General features: G+C 50.7%; 8 protein-coding genes across 8 annotated transcripts; 3 read left to right on the forward strand and 5 right to left on the reverse strand.

Annotated features, from left to right (window-relative positions):
* Positions 1 to 334: 334 nt before the first annotated feature.
* M431DRAFT_93837 (hypothetical protein) lies at positions 335 to 1,956 on the reverse strand (the record flags this gene model as incomplete). The annotated part of the gene is made up of 3 exons (XM_024924520.1): positions 335 to 791; positions 869 to 1,833; positions 1,921 to 1,956. The coding sequence occupies 3 exons, from the start codon at positions 1,954 to 1,956 to the stop codon at positions 335 to 337; spliced, it is 1,458 nt and encodes a 485-aa protein (XP_024771046.1).
* A 1,351-nt stretch (positions 1,957 to 3,307) lies between these two features.
* On the forward strand, positions 3,308 to 5,610 carry M431DRAFT_8577 (hypothetical protein; the record flags this gene model as incomplete). The annotated part of the gene is made up of 2 exons (XM_024923599.1): positions 3,308 to 3,341; positions 4,463 to 5,610. 2 exons carry the CDS (start codon positions 3,308 to 3,310, stop codon positions 5,608 to 5,610), a joined length of 1,182 nt encoding a protein of 393 aa, XP_024771047.1.
* Positions 5,611 to 6,699: 1,089 nt separating this feature from the next.
* Positions 6,700 to 7,932, forward strand: M431DRAFT_498615 (hypothetical protein; the record flags this gene model as incomplete). Its single annotated transcript, XM_024917712.1, has 5 exons — positions 6,700 to 6,720; positions 7,081 to 7,216; positions 7,342 to 7,395; positions 7,468 to 7,726; positions 7,794 to 7,932. The coding sequence occupies 5 exons, from the start codon at positions 6,700 to 6,702 to the stop codon at positions 7,930 to 7,932; spliced, it is 609 nt and encodes a 202-aa protein (XP_024771048.1).
* A 1,148-nt stretch (positions 7,933 to 9,080) lies between these two features.
* Positions 9,081 to 10,457, forward strand: M431DRAFT_511466 (hypothetical protein). Its single transcript, XM_024919659.1, has one exon. The coding sequence runs from the start codon at positions 9,361 to 9,363 to the stop codon at positions 9,985 to 9,987; it is 627 nt and encodes a 208-aa protein (XP_024771049.1). The 5' UTR covers positions 9,081 to 9,360; the 3' UTR covers positions 9,988 to 10,457.
* A 954-nt stretch (positions 10,458 to 11,411) lies between these two features.
* On the reverse strand, positions 11,412 to 12,012 carry M431DRAFT_498617 (hypothetical protein; the record flags this gene model as incomplete). The annotated part of the gene is made up of 2 exons (XM_024917713.1): positions 11,412 to 11,729; positions 11,968 to 12,012. The coding sequence occupies 2 exons, from the start codon at positions 12,010 to 12,012 to the stop codon at positions 11,412 to 11,414; spliced, it is 363 nt and encodes a 120-aa protein (XP_024771050.1).
* Positions 12,013 to 15,375: 3,363 nt separating this feature from the next.
* On the reverse strand, positions 15,376 to 15,750 carry M431DRAFT_93010 (hypothetical protein; the record flags this gene model as incomplete). The annotated part of the gene is made up of 1 exon (XM_024924430.1): positions 15,376 to 15,750. The coding sequence occupies one exon, from the start codon at positions 15,748 to 15,750 to the stop codon at positions 15,376 to 15,378; it is 375 nt and encodes a 124-aa protein (XP_024771051.1).
* Positions 15,751 to 17,425: 1,675 nt separating this feature from the next.
* On the reverse strand, positions 17,426 to 17,758 carry M431DRAFT_485221 (hypothetical protein; the record flags this gene model as incomplete). Its single annotated transcript, XM_024916267.1, has 1 exon — positions 17,426 to 17,758. One exon carries the CDS (start codon positions 17,756 to 17,758, stop codon positions 17,426 to 17,428), a length of 333 nt encoding a protein of 110 aa, XP_024771052.1.
* A 1,613-nt stretch (positions 17,759 to 19,371) lies between these two features.
* M431DRAFT_93692 (hypothetical protein) lies at positions 19,372 to 19,746 on the reverse strand (the record flags this gene model as incomplete). The annotated part of the gene is made up of 1 exon (XM_024924504.1): positions 19,372 to 19,746. The coding sequence occupies one exon, from the start codon at positions 19,744 to 19,746 to the stop codon at positions 19,372 to 19,374; it is 375 nt and encodes a 124-aa protein (XP_024771053.1).
* Positions 19,747 to 21,020: the final 1,274 nt, after the last annotated feature.

A 21,020-nucleotide genomic window follows, 5' to 3' on the forward strand; every position in this document is an offset into this window, starting at 1 on the left:
TGGTGGGCTAAGTCTTTCGTGCGCAAAGCCTCGGTCGAATTCGGTCGACCTGTCGCAAAACAAACAGCGGCATAATCCCATCATCGATTACTTCAGCTGAAATCAATTTGAATATTCCATACTTGAGTGTTTCATTCTTAGTCACTGCGCGACCATGCATGTCGTATTATTCAACTGCTGCCACCCAGGGGAACTCTGTCAGCCAATCCTTAATAACATCGCTATCATTCACCAGGCATCAAACGCTGTTAAATCTGTAAAACGACGATTGCACACACATCAATGTCCTAATATTTGTCATTCATTCATTAAACATTCCCAATCATCATCACCCCTATTCGAAAATCTTCTTCCACACCCACAAACTCGTGTGGTCCGTAAATTGCTTGAAGCCCTCAATCCCCCATTCCCTCCCCAATCCGCTCTCCTTGGTCCCTCCAAACGGGATATTAGGCGCAACATCAAAGTGCGAGTTAACCCAGACGCTGCCAGCACTGAGCTGTCGCGCCATCCTCTCGGCCCGCTCCAGGTCCTTGCCCCAGACCGATGCGCCGAGTCCAATGTCCAGCGAGTTTGCGCGCTCAATCACTTCGGCGTCGGAAGACCACTTGAGGAGCGGCACGATGGGGCCGAACGGCTCCTCGAGGACGATGCGGGAGTCGTCGGGGGGGTTGTCGACGATGGCGGGCTCGGCGAAGTAGCCGGTGGAGGAGTCGAGGATCTTGCCGTCGAGAGCGACCTTGTATCCCGACTTCTTGACGTCCTGGTACATGTCCTTGACCAAGTCAAATCTAGAAGGAGTCAAAAAGGTAAGCCGTTGTAAACCTTGAATAGGGGGATTTTAAGAAGAATACACGTAGGCACTTACTGCATCTTGTTTTGGATAGGTCCAACCAAAACGCCCGGCTCAAATCCGCCTCCCGTCTTGATGTTCTCTTTGGTAAACTCGACCAAGGCATCTCTGAACTGGTCGTATATCTTTTCGTGAACAAAGATTCGCTTCGCCAGCATGCAAATCTGCCCCGAATTGATAAAGGTCATGGTGGCAATCTTGGGCAGACACTTAGGAATATCGACGTCTTCGCACACGATGAGGGCGTCGTTGCCGCCGAGCTCGAGAACGCATCGCTTCAGCGTCCTGGAGCAGCTTGCAGCAACAAGCTTGCCGGTGCGAACAGAGCCAGTAAAGGTGATGAGCCTGATGTCGGGGTGGTCCGTCATCCAGGGGCCGAGAGCATCATCGCCGCTGAGAGCCTGGAAGACACCCGGCGGGAAGATGGACATGCCGAGTTCACACAGCTTCAGGTCAGTGTATGGGCTGAACGGCGACGGCTTCATGATGATGGTGTTTCCGGTCATCAGCGCAGGCCCAACCTTGCCCAGGCCAAGGAGAGCAGGCCAGTTCCAAGGCACGATGGCGCCGCACACGCCCAGCGGACGGTGCGTGCCATATACTGTGCGCTCGTCGTTTTCTTCTAGGATCTCGTCTTTGAGCTCCATGGTGGCGAAGGCCCGAAGCCATTGTATCACATTGTTAAACTCGGTCTTGGAGACGAGGGCGGGTTTTCCCGTTTCCATCGTATCGAGCTTCTCGAGCTCTTCACGGTTCGCCTCTATGGCATCTGCGTAGGCTAGCATAAGCTCGGATCTCTCCTGGAAGGTTGTCTGGGACCAGGTTTTGAATGCATTCTTGGCGTGCTTGACGGCGACATCGAGGTCCTCTTTGGTTGCGAATGGGGCGGGCCACAGGGGCTTTTCGGTAGCTGGGTCTATTGTGTTCCGTGTCTTTGCTGTTGGCACAAACTTGCCATTGATGATGTTGCCTGGGTAGGACTACATAGGTGAGTTGTCAGTCAGCCAGCCAGCCAGTCAGATAATGGAGATCCAAATGCAATATATTGATTGCTCAACACAACACACCTGGATGTCAATCGATGGTTTTGAAATGACGGCCATCTTGGAAAGAGTTGTGCAACGCTGCCAATTGCAAGATATCTAGGTGATGAATGAAACTCTTAAGTCTTGCTCGATGGCCACCACATGAGCTGTTTATATAGCCATTGCCCAGCCATGCTAGCGGGATGCAACCGAACACACATGCAACAGAGCAACAACGGATCTTCCCCAGCCCGAGGCCCGCTTGTGTGCGAATCTTGTCCTATCTCCTCTCCGATCCTGTGTCATTATCCCTGTCTGAAGGTAGCATTTCCTAGTGCATGGTGTTAGTACCACAACCACTCCGTACTATTGCATGCTTGGCATACCTTGTACAGTGCTGGATTTCAGCCCTAACTTGAGGCCAGACTACATGTACCTTTTTCGAGTAGGTAGATATCACAAGTATGAATGCAACCTTCATCTCTTCAAACACAAGTTCCTTGAATCATGACGCAAGAATGCGGGCGTTGGGGCGCATCTCCGACGTTTGATAACTCCTTGATAACGACAGCTTTATTTAGAGTCGGATATGCCCCCCAACCTTGGAACCTTGCATACTCTACGGGGGTATGTAGGTGGACGTCGTATCGCTTCGCATAGCCCTGGAGACTGGCAGCCAACCCCACGAATATGCGAGGACATGCATCTCATCGACACAGTGTCCAATATTCGGCTACCGTCTCATTGCCGATATCAATGTCCGTTGGAGCAGCCACTTGGTACTCCTATATCCCTAGTAGGTGCTGCTAACTGGAGTTACGAGAGTCGATTAGGGCCACATAGAGACAAGCGCAGCTGGGGATCGAGAACACGGAGTCAATGTACGGCAGATGCAAATGGACTATAGCGGACCTCCGCAAAATGCAAAAGGTTTGGAATTATGCACGCGGGAGGCTTTGGGGTCCAGAGGCTAGTTTGCCAGCTATTTCGCGGGGAACCTGGGCGTTTGTCTCTTTTGAGTCTAGATGCCACCGTTAGATTGGCGATGTTGCCGAGTTATGATGACAGGAACGCGACTCGAACATGAACAGCTGGCAATCTAGATGCTGTTATTGGCCGTCTGCTATTCGTATGTCGGGAGTGGTTTTCGGCTGCTGGGGATAGTTGACCGGGCTGACAAATATTAACCTTGGATGTCCGAGGCGATAAGTTGTGCGCCTATCTACTCGTACATGCCTGGTCTATTAAAGGCAGAATCACGGAAGATGAAAGTTCGGAAGAGCGTCTGGGAGGAGTCGGACACGGTACAGTAGACGCACGGAACATCAGAACACGGAACACCAGAAGTCGGAATCGGACCCGAAGTATCATTTCCGGCCCCAGTCAGTTTCTGGTCTGGTTGTAGATCAGAGACTTGCCCGGTGAAGAGATGAGTGACGGAACAGCGACCGAGCATGTGCACCGTTTGTCATTTCTTAGACAATGCAAGCGCTTTGTTTGTCATCAACCAATGTCATGCATCGTGGACGCTTAAAAGCGCATCCATGCCTCGCTTTCGATGTTCAGCAACAAAGGGCACCTGGGCATCAGCAGGACGTGAACATGTCAGCAGCGGGGGATGTATTGTCTGAACATGGTGTGAACATGCTCACATGTCTGTTGACCACTAGGGACAGATTCGGCCGTTCAACAGTGATCCTTTTCGAGATAGGTACTGGAGATGGATGCAAGTTTCAAGGCAACACCATGGACATTAACATCATGGCTAGAATATGAACCTACAGATAGAATGGATGGATGTGTGTTGCATGCGGGCAGAGTTACAGCGCTGACAGCGCCTCTAATTAATTCGAGCCCACTAAACTCCCGCTACACAGGGGACCCCCAGGCCCCGCCAGTTCCCCAGTCGCCGCTAAAGAGAAAAAACATGGAACCCGAAGACATTGAATGAAAAAAAACTTGACACATTGTCACCAGTCCCAAAGAGCCTCAATCCCCATAATTCTCGTCCATCCATCTGCATCTCGTCCGCATCGCTGTCTCGACACAAACCGCCTGGCCTTGCCCGAATCCAGCCCCATCACCAGCCACCCATCGCGAAGCCCGTTGTTGCGCTGTGCTGCCTCGTGCTGTGCGAATCGAATCGAATACAGCCAACCAACCAGACCACGCTCATTCACCGCAAACTGCCAACAACGAATTTGATCAGCTGAGCCTCACTCGTTCATTGTCGCCCCAGCCATCCACAGGATAGAAGGATAGAATTGCTAGGCTCGCGCTCCTTCGGCCAGCTCCGTGATCGTCGCTTTGTGTGGGCAATTTCCTGCACTTGCCTTGCTTCTCCATCCAATCCAAATCCAACCAATCCGCTAAGCCTCGCTCGAGATCATTCGCCAGCCCCGGTTCAAGCGATTTTTGCTCAGCCTTGCTGTTCACCCCCACGACCCCGCGATCTTTTTTGTTCCGCAGAACAAGCATTGAACATCCAAAGAGAGGGACAGAGAGAGAGGAAGAGAAGAATCCCAGACAAATAGCCGCCTTGTCTTCTTTCTCCTCTTCTCCCTTCTTCTTCTTCCCTGGTAAGGTGTCCTCAGCCAGGGCCACCTTGATACCCAAGACGCCAAGGTGGATTCCAACCAGCCCATCGTGGCATCTTCCGGTGCCCTGCAACACATCATCACCAACTACCTCAACGGCACTCTCACGAATCTCTCCGCCGCCCTTCAAGAGTCGAGCGAGTACATCTCGGGGACCCTGGGCGTCCCGCCCACATTTGTCTACAGCGGCCTCGCTGCCCTTGTGGCCCTACCCATCACCATGTCGCGATACGGATGGTCGCTCAACCGCGAGCAGAGCTTCGGCGCCATGTCGGGCGGCGTTCCAGATGTCACAAACGAAGACTTTAGCTACATCACCGCCCAGGACATTGACGACCCTCGAGTCGAATACACCGACACCCGCTACTATCCTCCTCGACCGCGCTCCAGAGGACCTTCAGAGCCCGAAGACGACATCCTGCTGATTAAGAACAGAGGCGTGACTTATCCGGCTCACTTTCCTGCCTACTCGATCGGTGATGGCAAGCTGTTCGTCAAAGATGTGCGGGACCGTATTGGCCTCCTTATGGATCTATCGTCGCGCACAACACGCCGAGTCAAACTGCTCTACAAGGGCAAGCAGCTCAAGGAGTCCATGTACCCCGTCCGAGAATATGGAGTCAAGAACAAGAGCGAACTCATGGCCATCATCCCCGACGCCGAGGACGACAACAGCGGCCGATCGGATGACGAAATGATTATTGTGGATGAGCCGCGAACCGAGAGCAAATCCTCAAAGTCAAAGAGCAAGAAGAAGAAGAGCAAGAAGAGGTCTGACAAGAGCGAGGCCACGTCCCCAACCAGCCCCGTTGACAGCGGCTCAAACGCCGACGCGACAAACGGTGTCCCGCCCGAGGTGATCAGTGCTGCTCTGAAGAAGCTGGGCGACATCTCTGATGACTTCCATTCCAACTGGCTGCCACTGTGCTTGAACTATATCGACTCGCCCCCCAAGGATGCCAAGAAGCGAGAAGAGGAGCACAGGAAGCTGTCTGAATCCGTCATGCAGCAAATCATCTTAAAGCTCGACGGCGTAGAGACCGAGGGCGTGGATGAGATTCGACAGAAACGAAAGGACCTTGTCCGACGAGTCCAAGAGGTACTCAAGCAGCTGGATACCGCCAAGGCAAAATGATTCAGCGCACTACAAACTATTTTTCCTTCTTTCCCTCTTGTTGCTTTTAATGGAGTATTATTATCATTCATCTTATTTGGGCCGTGTTTTGTCTTTTATCCTTGACACAGCATATTTATATCACTCCCCTCCTTGCGCGTTTCTCTAAACACACACTTATAAAAAATATTGGGCATTGACACTTATGGGGGGTACACGGTTTTTACAAAAGAGATATGGCTGGCGGAACGAGGGCTGGGATGGCCATGACGAAGCAGCTTGATCCATGAGCGATATAGACCTTTTTTCGCATTTGCACACTTACTACAATACCACTAGAAAAGAGATGCTACATACTCCTGTCGCACGGTATGGAACGGAGCTGGGAGCTGGTATAAGGCCGTTGGGATGGCACAACATAACACCTACACAGAGTAGAAGGGTGTTTCGATAGATTGACGATGATGCATGGCGATATAAAGGGTTGCTGTCTATTAATACGAACCGAAAGCCAAATGCATGTTTTTTGAACATTTGACTCTGAGGATTCATCAGGTATAGCTTCTATATAGCACTTCTTTTGATCTATATTTTAGGGCACATTGATGACTGATATCATCTCTGTCTTGATCTTCACATGGTGCACACCAATATCAATTACAGCAAATGGTACGTACCTAACCTTATCTTTCCATCTTTCATCATCTGTCTGCTGCATCCCACTTGAAATCACGTGCATCTTCCATCACCAACCAAAACAAGCACAGCGAGAAAAAAATCCCACCGCCGATAAGCCCCGGCAGATTGTCGGCCCAGATTCTAGGTCTCGCAGCCCTAAGCACCACCAACCCGTGAGCCCTTCCTCGCCTGCCCCGGAACCCACCCTTGCCCGATCCGGCTAGCCCTGCTGTTCCAAAGGCACAACGAGCCCCAAGCGGCACTGCGATTTTCTCGCCGTTCCAATCTGTATCGCGACCACTTCATCAACAACAGGGACGACTAACCCACACCAGCACAGCAACAAATTCTCCTGAGGTCGGAGGGTTTGTGTGTTTTCGTCGTCTGTCTTCTTCACCTTTTTCTTTCCACCCCCCCGAAAGAACCGGTACGATGTCGTCGTTCGAGTCGGTTGTGAGTATTCACCATTGAAAACACCACATGCACATGTCTTTTCGCCTGGGATCCGAATGTTTGTGGAGTGCCAGACAAGGGAGTCGAGAGAGAGGCAAAGGACAGAGAGAGCGAGAGAGCATGGACGCCAGCGCACATGGCAAAGCAGTCGAGAGGAGCTTGGGATTGAGTGTGTTGGGATACGGACATGATTGCTGTTCTTGCTATATGCGCTGGCGGCAATCGATGCTGCTGCTGCTTTCGAGCCTCTTCTCTTCCTTTGGCTGGCACATACCCGACGCAGACAATCGGTGATGGGAGGAGGAAACAAGACTGGGAACACGTTGTGCAAGATGGATGCTAACAGTGTCGCTTTTCTAGGTCGTCATTGACGGCAAGGGCCACCTCCTTGGTCGTCTTGCCTCCATCGTCGCCAAGCAGCTCCTCAACGGTCAGAAGATTGTTATCGTCCGCTGCGAGGCCCTCAATATCTCTGGCGAGTTCTTCCGCGCCAAGCGTACGTCATATCCCCTGCCATCCGCCGAATCTGCTGCGAGCCCATCTCTTGTTCGATCTTGAGCCAGCAATCGCCAGAATTGACGAAGAAGACGAGAATGAGAGTATACTGACATTTGGAAACAGTCAAGTACCACGCCTACCTGCGCAAGATGACCCGATACAACCCCACTCGCGGTGGTGAGTTTGCGCGACTCCAACGCCTCCCGATTGTCGTGTTCTCAGGATTCTAACGACGTCTTTTTTCTCCAGGTCCCTTCCACTTCCGCGCTCCCTCCAGAATCTTCTACAAGGCCGTCCGTGGTATGATCCCCCACAAGACCGCCCGCGGTGCCGCCGCTCTGGAGCGCCTCAAGGTCTTTGAGGGTGTCCCTCCCCCCTACGACAAGAAGAAGAAGATGGTCGTTCCCCAGGCTCTCCGTGTCCTGAGACTGCAGCCCGGTCGCAAGTACTGCACCGTTGGCCGTCTGAGCCACGAGGTCGGCTGGAAGTACCAGGATGTTGTTGCCCGGTATGTTATTGTCACGGTTCTCTTCTCTAGATATCGGGATCGAAATGGCTGACGAGTTCAATTACAGGTTGGAGGAGAGGCGGAAGGCCAAGGGCGCTGCCTACTACGAGCGCAAGAAGGTTGCTGCACGACAACTGTCCGACGCGAAGAAGAACGCCTCTGTCAAGGAGGAGACTGCGAAGGCCCTCGCGGCTTATGGCTACTAAGCTGGCCATTCCTCGGCTCCTCGCGGGGGAGCCTTGGTACTTCGCATTGTCTTTTTCTCGTGCGTTTCATTAGATTGGCGCGGCGGTTCACAAAGGAATTACACTTGATTTGCTGAGTGATGGCGAGGGCGGCGGCTTTTTTGGGGGGCGGATGGAAACTCTTTTCTCCAATTATTTCCTTCATGAAAATTCTCTTTGTCAATCGGAACCCAGAAATCCATCCCACAGAAAAAATAAAGCACAAGGAAACCCCAACAATCAGCACGAAAAGAAAATGATCCTGGCATCGAGTTTTTCTCCTTCGTGAGGGTGACAGCGGATGGACTTGGTTGCGACGTTGTAATGTGGTTCTTTTGCGTTTCTTTCGGTTCGGTTGCACACATTGGGATTTGGAGTGTTGGTTATGGACTTGGGGAAGCTGTTTCTGGCCTCGCAATGGCCTCACACTGCTCAAGGACGCTATTCCCGGCTTATTACGGAACAAAAAGTGAGTCGGCGACAGGAATTGGGGGACGTGGGAGAGGATGGGCAAGTGATGATCATACCCTTCCTCTGAGCAAAAGAGGTGTCTAGCATTGCACAAATACTAGGAGTAGACGGAATGATAAATGCTTTTGAACAATTAATGATTTATAATGTGAATCTTGCTTTCATTTCCATTGGCTTTGTGTTGTGTGATTTGTGTACACTACGTGCTTGGAGAATTTGCAATGAGTCTGTACTACCTATTCGGTGTTTTCTCTTTATGCTTGGATCTGTCTTGTTTGATAGATTGTATGTGTATTTCCATTGTACATCTTCATATATTTTAGTTAACTTGCAGATGTAAATTCATACCCACCTACCAAACATTCACAATTCCTTATTTCCCACCGTCTCATTTCCTTTCTATACAATCACCCCACGCAGGCTTTCACTGACAGGCGGTAATCTTCCAAATAGAACAACTATCCACTATTCTTCTCCCTCCCCTCATGTCCGTCAAACTTTAATGATCGTGAAAATACCATTTTTGGCAATTCATTTCAGGGTAAGCAAGATGTAAAGTTTACGGGCTTGCAGATTAGCGCCCGCCCGCCTACTTACCCCACAGTCATGTGTTGATAAGATAAGCACCTTTTTGTGGTTCAGCGAGAGGTGTCCTCACTGGACATTGACATGAACTTCTGGGTTATTAATGAAGCAACTTGTCTCTTTCTCACTCTCTTTGACTTGAACCCCATTCCGCCCTTTTACAACATTGTTGGCGCAAGTCACTTCTGGATTTTGATTTCTAGCATCTAGACATACAATCAATCACTGCACATTACACACCAATCCGAGCATTATACGGGGAGGCGCAACACCAACTTCACCTCGAATCCTCATCTCGAACCACATCGCCATCTTCCCACATTCCTCCCACCAGAACAAATCAAAACCGCAATCATGTCGGACCTCGACCACTTCAGCATGCTCCCCATCCACATGGACCCCCAGTCCAAGGCCATCCTCCCCTCCGGCAGCAGACCATCGCGCGCCCTCGCCGCCGAGCTGGAGAAGCTCAACAACCTGCACCGCGCCATCCTCAACATCGAGGTTCCCCCCGGCGCGATCCCGCTGGTGCCCCCGCCCCCGATCCCCGTCAACCCGAAGCGCACGGCCAACGTCTCGAAGCTGCGCGACAGCGGCAACACCGAGTATCGGAAGCAAAAGTACGCAGAGGCCGTCAAGTTTTATACGCAGGGCATCGAGATGGCGCTGCAGCGGCCGCTGTGGGAGCCCGCGGCGTTGGTGAGGGAGGAGGTGTCCATGCTGTATGCCAACCGCGCGCAGTCGCACATGGCTATGGGGAACTGGCCTGAGGGGGCGGTGGATGCTGAGGCCAGTGTTGAGGCGCGGAGGGTGGGCAATGCGAAGGGGTGGTGGCGTAGGGGCCGGTGCTTGACGGAGATGGGGAGGTTGGATGAGGCGCGGGAGTGGGTGAAGAGAGCGTTGGAAATGGAGGGCGAGGAGGCCGACTTGGTGACGCTGCTCAAGGACATTGAGGAGAGGATTGAGAAGTCGCGGGCGTAGAGTGTTCCGGCTTTGAAGCCTCGTGGGAAGAAGGGGAGGGGGAAGAAGGCGCGCGCTCAACGGGGATGGGGTGGGAGTGAAGTGAAGTGAATTGATCTAGTTTTTGGGTCATTGTTGAGTGTTGAGACTGGGTTGGTTGGTTGTACGTTTAGACGCGAGGTCTGGAAGCAAGGGATGGGAGTAGATGGCGTTGGGAGCACATTTGTATGTAGTACTTGCTTTGGTACCGCAGTGATTTGAGGTATCCGGTATTTGGAATTTGTTTTACACATTGTTGCTGTTTGTCTGCTTTGTCTGTTTGTTTGTGATTGGGTTTCTGGGTACATGGGGTTCCAATTACCAAGAACTTGCCTTTTCTGTGAAGTCTTGTCCTTGATACAGACTTAACCCTGCCGCTACTATCAGTCCTGTTACATATCAAAGAGCTACACTAACGAAGGAAATAAGAGTAAGACATTGTCCATAAAAACGCCAAACGATCGTCTTGCTACTACTACTACTACTACTATCTAGTACGAGTATGTAGTAGGTTGTCCTACTTTGGCAAATTAGGTAGTTCCAGCATGTCAAAGCCGAGTCTAGTCGCACAAACCGATCGAGGGAAATCTGTCCGTTCACATCCCCCCTTGCATACATGCAGGTAGATACTAGTCGCGAAAAACAAACACGTCACTTTGTGGGAAGTACACGGCAAATTGGCAATCTCAAAAAAAAGAAAGGCACAAACCAGTTTTCTTCTGGCGCTATGGTAAAAACAACAATAACAGACTCCAGTTTCTTCTTCTTAGCAGAGACCATAAGCACAATTGGACGATAGTAAAGAGGTCAATATAGTATAACTCTCTCCTCCTCCTCCCTTCCTGTATAGTATATTGCATGGTTCCGTTGCTCAGCACGCGCGTCGCCGTCCTCTCCTTTAACCGTTAAAAAACAAAACGTCCCGCTCTTTTCCGCGCAAGTATGACAAGGAAAAACAACAAGGGAGATAGTATATGAGATTTGAGACCACAACAAAAATGGGAAAAGTCCATGTAGCATTGGAGCCGAGTTTATTCGTGTGACGCAAGGGTGGGTATATGTGAATTCAGATTTGTCTTTCTTATCGTCTGAGCGTATCGTGAATGAATGCCGTTTGGTGGACTGGGCTCTTTTTCTTTTGTCTAATGATTTCCGCGAAATGTGTAAAAAAAAAAAGGCGTCCAGTTGTAATGCCCCTTGTTTTCCCCCGATAATGCAAAATAAGAGGCGAGTTTGGTACAAACAGTCAGCGCTGTTTTCTGAGTCCGAATCGCAATTGATGGACAACGTGAAACCGCCCCCCTTCTAAGACACCCGAGGCAGTAGGAGAGTACAGCATAGCGCAGCGCCGACAGATAAAAAAAAAATCATGAGCAAGCTTTAAAAACAAATTGGCCCGTTGGAGTTTACTGGGCGGCCTTTTCGTTAAAGCTCTTCTCGACGGCAGAGGTCGTCTTCCTCCGGGGTCGCATGACGGCATCCTGGCTGCTCATGCGCCTGTCGAGGGCGCGCTCCAGCTTTGCACCGAGGGCGAGCTTGCTCATCTTCTCGTACTTTTCCTCGGACAGGGTGACGCGCTGGGAAGAGAGGGCCTTGTTCTCCATGCGGTCGAGGCCGGTGGCGATCTCGCGGATTTCGGCGTGCTGGGAGTCCGTGGTCTGGACGGACATGGCCACCGAGGGGGCGGCCATGCTGTAGGTGCTGTAGCGGAGGGAAGCGCGAGCCTGCAGATGTTTGAACATTTTGGTTAGTCGAGATTATTGAGGAAGAAGTAGTAAGAGGAGAGGAAAAAGAAGAAGAGAGGCGGTATATTGCCAACAGAGGCTGCAGTGAATGGAGGCGCGTTGTGTGTGTACCGCAAACGAGCAGCAACTCTTTGTTCACAAGACAGGCCGCTCAAGGGAGGAATAAAACAGGCATAGTTGGTGTGAATGAAAGACACAGCACAAAAAGTATACATACCGAGGGAGCCATGATTGGGCGAGAAGATTCCATGGAAACGGGCATAGTGGTGGTGTTTGTGTTTGCTGGAGGGCTGATGCCTTTTTATCAAGCTTGCGAGTTGACCCGCCGAGTGGGAGTGAGACCTTTTGTTTTGGACTGCAGGGGTTGCTTGGGGCTCTAGGCGAAAGATTGTTTGAATCAAACTGGCGGCTAACTAGCACAAAGCGCGGTCCAATCCAGAGAAGAAGATGAAAAGCTTGGGGGGAGAAAAAAGAGGGCGAGTGAGAGCAGAGAGGGAGCGAGTAAGTCGAAGTGTGATTGGCAAGGGGGGGAGACAAGGCGAGCAAATGCTATGCTATGGGATGCTAGTATGTAATATGGATGCTGATGGCTTGCTTGGCCGGGCGGGTTGTCGCAAGTTTGGTGTCAGGTTTGACCGGGTTTGGTTTGGACGGGGCCGATCAGGAGCTGGCGATGATTGGAAGAAACAAATAATTGGAGACGATGGACAGCTATTTTTGTGTGTGCTGTTCTGGCGATGATACCCGTCGGAGGGGGGAGATTCGATGTTCTGGGTTCAGGGGGGCTTGTTTTTTGCGGATTGCGGCAGATTGCGTTTGCCGTTGTATGTATTTGGTTTGAGAGGGCGAAACAAAGCAGAGACGGGATTTGATTTGATTTCTATTTGGAATGGGCAAAAGAGAATGGCGGAGAGGAAAAAAAAAAAGAGGCGCGGCGATGGATGGGGATGGGAGATGATGAGCAAGAAGATGGTGGAGCCCGGATGGAGATGCAGTAGTACCAGGTTCGTTAGTAGCACGGAGTAGGAAAAGGCAGCACTAAAGGTGCCGTAGTAGGGCGGCTAGGGGGTTGACCATGACGGCGGGGTACACGAGGGCCAAGTACCGCGTAAACCCATGGATGATGCTTGCTGGGCAGAGCATGGGAGCCTGTATCACACGTGAAATAAATGGCAGCGGCGCTTGAAATGCTTGTTGAATGCTTGTTGAGATGTGATTAGTTGAATGTCATTGCATCATGGATGCTGGATTGCAGTGCTCTGGGTTCTATATTGCTTCGATACTTCGACAAGGACAACTTATGATAGATCCCGGGACTTCATATATGCAGTATCCAGCATGAGAACCTGTAATCAAATGGATGCAAATCTACACTGCTGATGCTACTGTACGAGTACATACAACTACCTACCTACTGAACAGGTAATACCTCCTCGTCCACTTACGCAATGCTCTCTGTCTGGTAGGTACTGCTGCCCATCGAATGCAACGTCGTCTACAGGCAGCACTCCTTGTAAGCTGCCATGTGCTGTAGCCTGTAAGCCGATCCATATCATCCGTATCACATTGATCCCGTCACGGCCTCGGCTTCTCTCGCTGGCATCATCTTGGCTACTCGCTGCCAACTAGCATCTAAGACCAAATTGATCCTTCCATGTATGGCATGATCATCAGTCTTGTTTTCCTCGTACTCGTACAGTATACATAGGCATCAAGTTAAGTTGACCTGCATCTTCAATTCCCATCCGCCCGCGCTCTGTTCGCTCTGCTGCCTTCTGCCGCTCCTCCACAGGCCCTGGTTAGCGGGTACATGCCCGCCATGTCCCCTAACCGAACCCCCCCATCCGCCTGGAAGCAAAAATGCCATGTGCCAGCCGCATGGTCAGACCACCACTTCGATTTTCTCTTGTCTTGCTCTGGCCAACCAACCTCCACCTTTTCTTTCGATGGCGTCCGCCACTGGAAGCAGCTCTGGCTTGCTTTGCTCTCCCCATGTCTTGCATGAATGCCATTTTTACTGGATTCGCATCTCCATGGAGCTTATCCGATACTGATGCTGATGCTGATGCTGACACTAATCTGATAATAGACAGATATAGCTATTCGCACCCATTGCCGCGCATCAGAGTCCATCAATCCATCCCAGCACCGTCGCATGGCTGGCTGCTTCGCTCCCTTGCGAAAACAGCACACCACAGCACGGCAAAAGCACTGCAAACAAGCAACAAAAAGAGTCGCAAACTTATCTTCCCCCCCCGGCCACGTTTTCCCTGCTCTTCACGCTGTGTCGGGCCTCACTCTTCAGCCGAAGCGCACACGCCGAGCCAATCACACCGTGGCCGCTCAACCGCATGACAAACCCCTTCGTGCGCAGGGCATTTTTGCATTCCACACCAGCGGCCAAAAGGGAAACGATCCCTGCGCCATTGCACGTGGCTCGCCAGGGGAGCCTGGAAGAGCTTTTGGCTTGGCTCACGGCCCTGGTCGACCCTTTTTTGTGCTTGCTCGTTTGCAGCGCTTTGGCCGTGGTGGTGATGACGATGGTGACATGTTGCTGGCCTGGCCCACACAACCACTGCCGGACAGCGCCTTTTTTGTCTTTTCTTGTCGCGTGGGCGTTTCGTCTCTTGCGGGCTTCTTTTGTTGCTTCTGCCGAGCGAAGAAGCTCTTCATTGAGATCGTCTCGACGCTACCGCTAGCACGCATAACGCACGCCGGCGTCATCACTAGCCAACACTAGCCGTTTCCAAACCAACCGACTAAGAAGCTCTTAGCTCTTACAGTATTCACTATGCAATGCGATGCCTTGCGACGCGGATTGCTTCTACTTCAGTTGAGCCTGTATTGTGTTTGGGATGCCTTTACTTGTACGCCTTCTCCTTCTCCTTCTTCCAAGCCCCGTCAAAGGCAGCTTCTTCATGCTGCGTTCTTGCTGGATCGAATCTGCGAGACTCGAATCTTACTACACCGATGTCGTGGTCTGACTCCAGCCGGGCGTATCGTATCCCTCACTGTCCCCAATTTTCGTACCCAGTTTGCACTCGTACCGCAGATTCCGCAACAGCTCATGCTATTCTGAATGCGTAGCCAAGTGGCAAACGTTGATGAGTTCAGCAGTGTTTCATCAGCCATGGTCGTGTAGGGCACTGCCGACTGATAATTACGGCAACATACTCTCTGCAATAAGCTCAACCTAGAGACGTGAGCTCTGGTCTTGGACGTGCACAAAAGTTGAAACAAGACATGTTCTTCATTGACATGTAAAAACACACTGGTTATAAATGCTATGAAACGAGATAGGCAATGCCTATGCCTATGGTCCCCCCTCTCTCAGCTTCTAGGCTTGGATTTGTGACTCTTCTTTGATGGCTTGGATTTCTTGGAGCGATAGTCGTATGAACTGCTCGACGATGAAGAGGCAACTGTGCTCCCAGACTCGGACCCTTTATCAAGCGACAGCCCTTTCATCATGGCATACGGTGACTCGCATCGATGGGATCTGGACGAAGCTCCGTAACCATACTTGCACGATCGTCCCTTGCGAGACTCCACAACCCGTTTTTCTGGAGAAGGACTGCGGCTCGGCCCTATGATACAAACAAACGTTGGTTAACTCTCATCCACATCAGAGGGGATAAGTGTAAGTGTGGTCCATACCGAATCGCTTGCAGTCGTCACAACATCCGTGGTCACAGGTTCTTTGGTCGTCTTCCAGCTGCAACGAGTCCAAATCATCTTGGATGTTGGCCATGGGAGTAGAGCACCAGCCCTGGGTGTTGGGCCCCTGACCGCACTTGCAGCATATCCAGCTGCCGCCCTTGTCTACAAACTGACAGTTCTTGAGAGGACATGACAGCGGACTTGACTGGGCTGGTGCAAACGAGACATTGCGGCAAGGTGTTTCGAAGCCAGTCTCTAGGTCTATGTGTGCCGAAGGGCAGTAATACCAGACGAGGGATGTATGCGCACACGAGTGATATCTAGGATGTCCGTGACACATTTTGAGGAAATAAGGAGGTGAAGTCAATAAAAGAGTAAGTGATATGTAACTGTTGTCAGATTGAAGATGACAGAGCGAGCAAGATCTGGTATTGGGATCGATTTGATACTCTCTTGGTGAGGAAGGATTGCCTCTTTATATACAACATCTCGACTGCTTGTCCTATTGACAAGATGGTCCCTTCAGGATCGGCGCATCGGGATCCATCATTATACGTGGGAAGTGCAAGTGCCAGGCTGCAATCATGTCGGTCCCGGATTCGATCTGGCTGTCCTCTCATCCATCTGCTGTGCGATCCTTTGTCCATCCTACCTTGCGAGACTGGAACCCTTCATCTCACGGCCAATGCAATCATGCCTGTTTTTGGATACGAGCCTCATGATCTGAAAGTGATGCAGCATAATGAGACTCCGCTCTTGGTGACACGAACCAATGCTGTCATACCATTGCTCACAGATAGTATATGCAAGATGAGGGCGCGGAGATCTAGCTCTCATCCCGGGATCCTGGTTTCCGGATCGACGTGGCCTAATTTGAGATTCAATGTTTCGGACGTTGTGGGGAGTTATGTGTGACATGGCGAGATTACTTGAGCTTGACGATGGACCAAGTGGCGGAATCCGGTTTGCATGTTTGGACTCTCCGATGGTAAGAGCTTGCTGATGGCTTCTGAGATGCCAATAGCTTCGGCTGAGGATTCACCTGATGTTCTTCTGACTCGAACTCATACTATTACTACATCAAGAGGGGAACAATAGTAGTGAGGCTCTCTCTGTTTGTCTGTCTGGGGTATGTGCGCCTCTGTACCACTCTGGAGAGATTGCCCCGGCGTCGTGTATCGCAAAAGAGGAGGATCCCGTCCCGAATTTCTGGATCTGGGACACAACATCCTCTCTCATCGTACCATTAATAAGAGTCCTAAGTGGAAATGATGCTTTTGAGTAGAGTTGAACAAGGTGAAATAAGAGAGTTGCGACTATTGATTTGATCGCAGCTTTTGGGGGTTCACAGATCATGCATACTCCCGAAATATTTGCCCCAGATGCCCTCGCATGACATCTTTGACAGGTCGGTAGTCGTCCGATCTCGAGTTTTTGAGTCTCACTGCATTAGATTATTTAGGCAGCGGGATTTATCTTGGAAAGCAAAGTGTTGCAAATTTCCGGCCTGAGCATGGATGGCAGTGGCTATGGCTACCTAATGGCGATGCTATGAAACAAGCAAATAGCAAAGAACAAGGCAATCCAATATTGGAGCGGTATCCATGCAGAAGATGCTTACTTGTACACTAACAAACGTCCTGTAGTGGCTTATTGGATAAACTACGCATGACTCGTGACTCGTGTAGGATTCGACTTGGCTTCACTTGGAACATCATCAAAGGGAGGACTCTGAAAGGCTGGTTTTACGAGAAGAGAATTTGTTATTGTGTGTAGGTGAGTCGAGATATCCAATTAGAGAGTACATGTATTATGCCCAAACTTGACAATTTCAGCTCACGACAGGAAGACAAACAAGACACTAGCTTTCAGTGTTGATTCCATCAAGATTAATGTCCGTGGTAATTTGATCTGGATCACGGTCTAACCTCCCCGATCCCCAAACCTGTCCATCCAATAACAAAAAAGCTTTTCGACCCCCAAAAGATCTCTTCACACAAACTTCCCTTCCCACCTCAATACCCCTGATCCCCCCTCTTGCAAAACGGACAGCATATATGATCACACGTCGTGTACTCGTAATACATCATCCCGCCGCTGCACCGCCCGGTCGTGTTGTGCGTCTTGCCGCACCAGCAGCAGTTCCAGACGCCGTCGAGCCGGTTGAAGTGGCATTCGGAGCGGTGGCAGATGGGCGCGGGCTCGAACTCTGCGGGGGTTGGGTAGGAGACGAGCTTGAAGGTTTGGTGTTTGCAGGGGATGCGGCCGCTGGTTTGGGAGTCTGCGCAGTAGGACCATTTTTGGGAGGAGTGGCAGCAGATGAGGTCGTATATGAGGAGTTGACACATGTTGGTTGAACGTTGAAGAAGCTGGTTGTTTGATCCTGTTGGAGGGTTTGGTTTGAAGGAATTTGTAGATGCTTCTTGGGAGGAAATTAAGGAGAAGCAAATGATCAAGCTCTCTTGACAGTTGTCGGATGAATATATGTCTTGTTGATCACAGAGAAAGAGATAGACGAGTCTCTCCTTTACGACTTGCAGTTCTGTTCAGCTGCAATTTATAGACATTCAAATCATGCATCTGACTTCGCTATAACAAGCTCCCGCGCCTTCACCGACGCGCCGCCTCGCCTAACCCCGGAACATTCAACTCTCTAACTCTTTCACTTTCAAGAGTGACAAGGCCTCGACCCGCTATCTTCGTCAAAGATTTCCCAGATATAGAGACACCCCTGATCAAATATTGGATAATCACTTCTTCTCACCGGTCATTTAAATGTTGAGATGCCAAAAAAGTGAGCACTTAGCCGAGCAAGGGACTGGGAGAGCTGGAAAATGAATGGTTTCTCTGGGAGTATGGATACACTAAGGGTTTTGTTCTGGAGAGTTGGTGTTTTGATGTCGCGTGGCGAGGCGAAGAATATATGAATAAAAAGATTTTTAGGGTATTGAGATCTCGCTTAGGGGTTGGCATATGAAGATGCTTATACATCGGTTGATCCGGTCAAAGAAGCGGAAAGATGTAAAAGGAAAGAAATGCATGTGGGAGGCCCAATAAAGCCAAACGGAACAGCTCACCGAGAAAAAAGTCTCGGATCTCGCCCGAGTCCGAAAAGCAATACTCAAGAAAACCTGTGAGATGGATTGAATATGTCTCGCATGGTAGATCGTGAATGGCGATGAGATGTGCTGATCAAAGAGCTGTGGCTGGATGAGCTGCTCACCATCTTCTACGTCATGGGAGGGCTCTCAATCATCGATGAAAAAGGGCTGGGATTGTGGCATATGACACTGGCTGGTGGAGCTGTCAGTTTGGACGAGGAATGGATTCCCGGTTGGTGGGTTCATGGAGGGGGCGTATTATTGACGATCGTTTTAAACGTGGGCATCCTTGGGCGAATGGGAGAGTTGGAAACTGTGAGGCTTTGAAGTGGATGGATGGGTGGATATGCTCGGGCGAGGTATCTTTCCTCTTGGAAATGACCAATGTCGGGCTGATTGGTTTCGTCTTGTCATGGACGTAACCAAGAGCGGGAAAGCATAACATGAACTGAGACAAAGTCAATAAACTGGATTAAAAAAATAAGACAAGTCCCGGCCGCACCTATGCACAACAAAGAACACCCTGGTTCACCAGCACTTACTCATACAAAGTCCTTTCCGGCAATCTCAAGAAACAGAAGCAGACACCCCTCTAAAATGCAGATCCGCTGCCTGAGACTTCCTCCTCAGATGCTCATAAAGACGACTGGCGGCGTTTATCCCTGTGAAATCATGTGGCACGTCTAACTGAGACATGGACGATCGTGACTTCTCGAGATGATGGACAAAAGCTTGTACGCCTGCGAAGGGATTCCCCCTGTTCCTTGCAATTCTACCCCCCAATCTTCTTCTCTTAGAGGTAGAATTTGCACGGTAGCAAAAGCAGAGGAGGGAGGAAAAAAGAGCAAAGAGGCGTCTGCTCACATATCAGGCGTACAATTCTCACAAATATCATGATAGCAAAACGTATCAGGACACCCCTTCTTCCGATGATGGCAAGACCGGTAAATGTTTCCCCCGCGCTTACACTTGCAGCACACCCATCTCCCGTTGAGATCCTGCAACCGGCACGTCCCCGAGCTGCAGGCCGGCGAGATGAGGCAAGTTCCCCGCGCGCACGGGTTCTCGCCTGTGGCCTCGGGAGACGCAAAGACGGTGGTGGCAGGACAAGGCGAGTATTGGTTGGTGGCCGGGTTGATGGCGGCGGCAGGGCAATACGAGTATCGGGGGACGAGGCTGGACGGGTGCATGCAGGGGTGCTGGTGGTGGTAGTGGATGAACGAGTACTGGCACATGCTTGTGACTTCTTTTTCTGCCTTGGTTCTGGGTTTATTTTTGGCCGTCTCGTCTCGTACAGAGATCTCAGGTTCTCGGAAAGGAGGGGAGCCGAGACCAGCTGAGACGGCTGAGCCCGACGATGGCTCGGAATCGTGGTTACACGAGAATACGGTGGTGGTCTCGGCAGAATGCCTATTTCTGCTCCGCAACCCTGATGGCCCTTTTAGCAGACGATAATTCGGTGACGCGACCTGAGATGATTGGTGGTTCTGCACGACACAGACGATGTGGCTGGCTGAGTTTATTCTGTGTTTCCGGAAAGTAGGTTGAAGGGACGGGAGGAAATGTGAATGGCCGAGGCGGCGCACTCTCTAAGCCTTCGTCAAATGTCTCCGTGTGAAAGTGTCAAATCGGCACAGACGATAGAGGTGAGCGGCATGGAGGAGAATGACGGTTTCGCTGGTGATTCTCCTTCTGCCCTGTCTTGTCCTTGCTATGTTGAGTATGAAAATTTGTCCTCGGATACTCAGTGGTCCGCCAAAGACAGGCGGCCGTGTTGTCTATTCGCCCTCGTAAAGCCCACCTCTTGGAATATTGTATATTCCACACCAAAGCTGTTGAAGCCTACAACAAGATAGCCAAGTCTGGAAAATATGTCTTCCACGAAAAGTTAAAGTCTATCCAGAGGCAGCAAAGAATCTTGATGAAACAAGGGCCTCGAGGCAGACTGGCTGGCTTGCAGGAAAGGTATCCAGGTCAATGAAATCCAGAACTGATATCGGAGCTCTGTCTCCTGTTGAACAGGTCGTATTCAGTGGCCCTGGTGCTGTTCCAATGAATGTATCAGAAAAAAAAAAAGAAGAATTGTGCAGAGCTGAAGCTGATACTGTTGGTGCTGATATTAGATAGGAGGTATGTTGAGTGTTGTGGTGATTGTCCTTGTGTATTGACTGATGCTGACCGAGTTTATGTTGAAGACAGAGATAGGATTCCATTTATAATCTCGTCGTCATCCCTGGTATGCCATTGTCTTTGCTGCTCGATCAACTGTCAACAACTTGCCCTCGGACCTCGCTTACCAGCTGGAACATTTGTCTGTTCCAATAATGCGCATAGTGAAGCCATTGTGGGACTGCTTCTCAGAGATGAGGGAGGTTCTTTCATGTGCTCACTGCAGTCCTTATGGAGCCATGCCTCCGATCTGGGTGGTGATGGAGGCAATACTGACACGAAAATAGGACCACTTTGCCTCGGCGCAAAAGGGGGAGCACAGAACACAAGACATATTGAC

Source organism: Trichoderma harzianum (assembly GCF_003025095.1).
Source record: "Trichoderma harzianum CBS 226.95 unplaced genomic scaffold M431scaffold_12, whole genome shotgun sequence".
Lineage (NCBI taxonomy): Eukaryota > Fungi > Ascomycota > Sordariomycetes > Hypocreales > Hypocreaceae > Trichoderma > Trichoderma harzianum.

Coding starts and splice junctions, on each gene's coding strand:
- M431DRAFT_511466 (XM_024919659.1), top strand. CDS start 9,361: ATGTCGGACCTCGACCACTTCAGCATGCTCCCCATCCACATGGACCCC.